The sequence below is a fragment of the Somniosus microcephalus genome, unplaced genomic scaffold (assembly GCF_052327205.1).
Source record: "Somniosus microcephalus isolate GS21.2 unplaced genomic scaffold, FLI_Smic_1.0 unresolved_chr2, whole genome shotgun sequence".
Taxonomy (NCBI): domain Eukaryota; kingdom Metazoa; phylum Chordata; class Chondrichthyes; order Squaliformes; family Somniosidae; genus Somniosus; species Somniosus microcephalus.
In genome coordinates, this window is record NW_028225180.1 from 15,382,533 (window position 1) to 15,387,598 (window position 5,066).

Below are 5,066 nucleotides of genomic sequence, written 5' to 3' on the forward strand. Positions count from 1 at the left end.
GCATTTGGGGAGGGCTAACAAGGAAAGGGAATACACATTGGGGCAGAAATTCCTCCCCAAACGCGTGAGTACGGAAGGGGCACTCACGCGTCTGGCCGGAGGAAATGCCGGTTTTCAGCATGCACAGCGCATGCGCTGAAAACCGGCATTTCCTCTCCTCTCACCCGAGAGTTGAAGAGGCTAGCGTGTGCGCTGTAGGGGGCAGCGTGTGCATCTTGGATTTCCTCTGTTTTGGGGGATTTGCGCATGTCTAAAGGCCTCCGGTCTTTACGCTTGTAAAAAGCACACGTAAATATTTATTTTTACAGGTAAGTGGTGTTTTAGTGTAATTTAGAAAAGAAAATTCCCACAGGTTTATTATTTTAAACAATCTACAATAAGGTAAGTTTAGTTTTAGACCCTTTTTATTAAAAATTTACTTTTTCAAAAAAAAAAATTATTGTTTAAATTATTTTTTTAAACTTATTTATACTTAATTTAATGATTGGGATTTTTTTTAACATTTTATTTAAAGTTTAAGTAGTGTTTTGGTGTGCAGTACTTCTCATGAGTTTGACAGTTCTTACTCTCAAACTTATGAATGAAGTTTCCCCTCCCCTGATTGGCTGAACAGTGCTCACCTGATCCCAGCCGGCACATCGCACTAACTACGTCGCTGGGTCAGGTTAGCACAGCGCGCCGACATCAGAACCTGGCCACTGACAGGAAATCCACTGCGGGCCAGGTTTCAGATGTCGGCGCGCAGGGTGAGCGCACATCGGGGGCTTGCACGCGCGGCAAGCCCCCGACACCAAGTTCTGGGCCATTAAATGGTAGGACACTGAGTAGTGTGGAGGAACAAAGGGACCTTGGAGTGCATGTCCACAGATCCCTGAAGGTAGCAGGCCAGGTAGATAAGGTGGTTAAGAAGGCATACGGAATGCTTGCCTTTATTAGCTGTGGCATAGAATACAAGAGCAGGGGGGGGTTATGCTTCAACTGTATAAAACACTAGTTAGGCCTCAGCTAGAGTACTGCGTGCAGTTCTGGTCACCACATTACAGGAAAGATGTGATTGCACTAGAGAGGGTACAGAGGAGATTTACAAGGATGTTGCCGGGAGTAGAGAATCTTAGCTATGAGGAAAGATTGGATAGGCTGGGTCTGTTTTCCTTGGAACAGAGGAGGCTGAGGGGAGACCTTATTGAGGTGTATAAAATTATGAGGGGCCTCGATAAAGTGGATAGAAAGGACCTATTTCCCTTAGCAGAGGGGTCAAAAACCAGGGGGCACAGATTTAAAGTAATTGGGGGAAGGTTTAGAGGGGTTCTGAGGGGATATTTCTTCACCCAGAGGGTTGTGGGGGTCAGGAACTCACTGCCTGAAAGGGTGGTAGAGGCAGGAACCCTAACCACATTTAAAAAGTACTTGGATGTGCCCTTGGGATGCTCTAACCTGCAGGGCTACGGACCAAGAGCTGGGAAGTGGGATTAGGCCGGATAGCTCTTTGTTGGCCGGCGCGGACACGATGGGCCGAAATGGCCTCCTTCCGCGCTGTAACTTTCTATGATTAAGATAATTGAACAAGTTGATCGGGTAGAGAGAGGAACGATTTCCTCTGGTGGGGGGAGCCCAGAACAAGTGGGCAAAACCTTAAAATTAGAACCAGTCTGTTCAGGGGTGATGTCAGGAAGCACTTCTTCACACAAAGGGTGGTGGAAATCTGGAACTCTCTCCCTCGAAAAGCTGTTGAGACTGGGGGGGGGGTCAATTGAAAATTTCAAAACTGAAATTGATAGATTTTTGTTAGGCAAGGTTATTAAGGTTTACGGAATCAATGTTCAGCCATGATGTAATTGAATGACGGAACAGGCTCGAGGGGCTGAATGGCCTCCTCCTGTTCCTATTTAACAGACTCGAGGGGCTGAATGGCCTCCTCCTGTTCCTGTGTAACAGGCTTGAGGGGCTGAATGACCTCCTCCTGTTCCTGTGTAACAGGCTCGAGGGGCTGAATGGCCTCCTCCTGTTCCTGTGTAACAGGCTCGAGGGGCTGAATGGTCTCCTCCTGTTCCTGTGTAACAGGCTCGAGGGGCTGAATGGTCTCCTCCTGTTCCTGTGTAACAGGCTCGAGGGGCTGAATGAACTCCTCCTGTTCCTGTGTAACATGCTCAAGGGGCTGAATGGCCTCCTCCTGTTCCTGTGTAACAGGCTCGAGGGGCTGAATGACCTCCTCCTGTTCCTGTGTAACAGGCTCGAGGGGCTGAATGGTCTCCTCCTGTCCCTGTGTAACAGGCTCGAAGGGCTGAATGAACTCCTCCTGTTCCTGTGTAACAGGCTCGAGGGGCTGAATGAACTCCTGTTCCTGTGTAACAGGCTTGAGGGGCTGAATGGCCTCCTCCTGTTCCTGTGTAACAGGCTCGAGGGGCTGAATGGCCTCCTCCTGTCCCTGTGTAACAGGCTCGAAGGGCTGAATGTACTCCTGTTCCTGTGTAACAGGCTCGAGGGGCTGAATGAACTCCTCCTGTTCCTGTGAAACAGGCTCAAGGGGCTGAATGAACTCCTGTTCCTGTGTAACAGGCTCGAGGGGCTGAATGGTCTCCTCCTGTTCCTATGTAAGAGACTCGAGGGGCTGAATGGCCTCCTCCTGTTCCTGTGTAACAGGCTCCAGGGGCTGAATGGACCTCCTCCTGTTCCTGTGTAACAGGCTCGAGGGGCTGAATGGTCTCCTCCTGTCCCTATGTAAGAGGCTCGATGGGTTGAATGGCCTCCTCCTGTTCCATTTCAATTTCACTGAATTTTGACTTTCCTTTCCTCGCCAGGAGAAAGATCCAAGTCAACCTCTCACTCCAGTACCGGGTAAGAAGTCCCACACTGAAAAGGGAGAACCTCTGTCTGCCAGAAATGCCTCAAAGGACACGGTTAAAAAGCCAGAGGCGACCATGGGCAAGGTCGCAGAGCACAGCGAAGAGGACCGAGTGAAAGAGTTCACGTTCAGTTTCCAAAGGGACAGCACGGAGCATCTGGCGAGAGGGGCACCGGACGAGAATTTGCTTTCTGTTCTGAAGTCTTCCAAGGCGTTCAATGAAGAACGAGTTAAACACAAGGGGAAGGAATTCCACTTAATTGGGGAGAGAGAGTTCATGGGTGCTGTCAACCTAGGGATGCCGTGCAAATGTCTGCCACAGAAAGCCCATTTCAAAGTGATATTCTACCAAAATAGCGGTAAGTTATGCTATCGCAATGCCGACTCTTCAGGTAAGCAGTGCGTTATATTCCACGTCCGGAGCACTGGAAAGTCAGCTGGCAAACTTAAAACAGCAGCGAGACTTATCATCAAGTCCAAATCCCTGCGAGGTGGTGGATGTGACCTGTGCATTTTCGCCTTTGAGGGCGAGACTATCCGAGAGGCTCTGTGCGAGGACGGGAGGTTTTTGTCCGGAATTTATCTCAATATGTGGAACCTGCTCGAAGGGCAGACGTCTCTGCAGTTCACCCTCACCGTGAATGACCTTCACAACCGACGCTTTGAAGTTGAACTGAGCAACAACAAGTACCAAGCAGGGAGTAAGGCAGGCGGTGCCGAGCCCAGCGAGAGCCAAGAGGAGAGGAATGTGTCAGGAGAAGGGAACCAGCTGCTCCGCCAGCTGAAGGAGAAGGTTGATGAATGTTTGGGAGGGGAAAGAGGCAGTCGGGAGTATCGGAAGCAATGGAAAGTGTTCAAGGAAAACTTTGGGAAGATCACGAGTGATGCCGTTACCATTAGGGTCCACGAGATGCTGGTGCAATTGAGCGAGTCGGTTGGATTTGTCAGATGGAACAACAACGGGAATCAAGGCACCGCCTCTTGCTTCCACCTCGGTGACCGCTACATTCTGACATGTTACCATGTGGTGATGATGATCGTAGGGGACGGGGTGCCTGAGGGTGAGCGGGGAGACGTAATACAGAATTCTACTGAGGTAAGCTTCACCTACAAAGATGAGCATCCGACCAGTGGCTGGCACAAAGTTGGTCCGTGGTTCGAAGCCTACTGCCAAGACCTTGACTACGCGCTGCTGAGGCTGGAGGTCCCTGATGGCCAAGGACCAGCTCTTCCACCAGGTGTGTCACCCAGGGCAGCCACCCCGCCCCAGAATGGAAAGGTCTACATTATAGGTCACCCTGAAGGGGTTTGCAAATCCACCGACACTTGCTTCGTCATCCCTCTCACACAACGAGAGGTGGAAGTTTACAATCATCCACACTTCCAACTGATCACGAAGTACACTTTCAGAGGAATGCTCAGTTCAGACAGGATTACCTACAATAGTTGCTTCTTCCATGGTGCCTCTGGTTCCCCCGTGTTCAATTCCTCTGGTGAGCTTGTGGGGATGCACGCTGGAGGATACGAGTATGACAACGGCTACAGGAAGAGCAGTGTGATCGAATTCGGGCACACTGTTGAAGCCATTGCTGCCCACATGAAGAAACACCATCCAGGATTTGACCGGTTGCTCTCCACCGGTTGTAACCAGGCCCCTGATGATCAGAACATGCTGCCCGGTGACCAGGAGCAAGTTCCAATGGACATCGATTAATGGAGGCAATCTAACGAGTTTGAGTCGAAATGCCCCGCATTTTAAATTCTCATCCTTGTTTCATCCATGCCTCCAGACTCAACTATTCCAATGGACTCCTGGCCATTGGCTCACTGTTAACCCCGCCCCTCACAGTTACCCTTGCCCCTCCCACTGTTAACCCCGCCCCTCACAGTTACCCTTGCCCCTCCCACTGTTAACCCCGCCACTCAGTTACCCTTGCCCCTCCCACTGTTAACCCCGCCCCTCAGTTACCCTTGCCCCGCCCACTGTAAACCCCGCCCATCACAATTACCCTTGCCCCGCCACTTTTAACCCCGCCCCTCACAATTACCCTTGCCCCGCCACTGTTAACTCCGCCGCTCTCAGTTACCCTTGCCCCGCCACTGTTAACCCCGCCCCTCACAGTTACCCTTGCCCCGCCACTGTTAACCCCGCCCCTCAGTTACCCTTGCCCCGCCACTGTTAACCCCGCCCCTCACAGTTACCCTTGCCCCGCCACTGTTAACC

The 5,066-nt window shown here is 51.1% G+C and overlaps 1 protein-coding gene across 1 annotated transcript; it reads left to right on the forward strand.

Moving 5' to 3' along the window:
* Positions 1-2,837: 2,837 nt before the first annotated feature.
* On the forward strand, positions 2,838-4,838 carry LOC147092179 (serine protease FAM111A-like). The gene has a single exon (XM_085975628.1). The coding sequence runs from the start codon at positions 2,919-2,921 to the stop codon at positions 4,554-4,556; it is 1,638 nt and encodes a 545-aa protein (XP_085831754.1). The 5' UTR covers positions 2,838-2,918; the 3' UTR covers positions 4,557-4,838.
* The last annotated feature ends 228 nt before the right edge of the window (positions 4,839-5,066 follow it).

Coding starts and splice junctions, on each gene's coding strand:
- LOC147092179 (XM_085975628.1), top strand. CDS start 2,919: ATGGGCAAGGTCGCAGAGCACAGCGAAGAGGACCGAGTGAAAGAGTTC.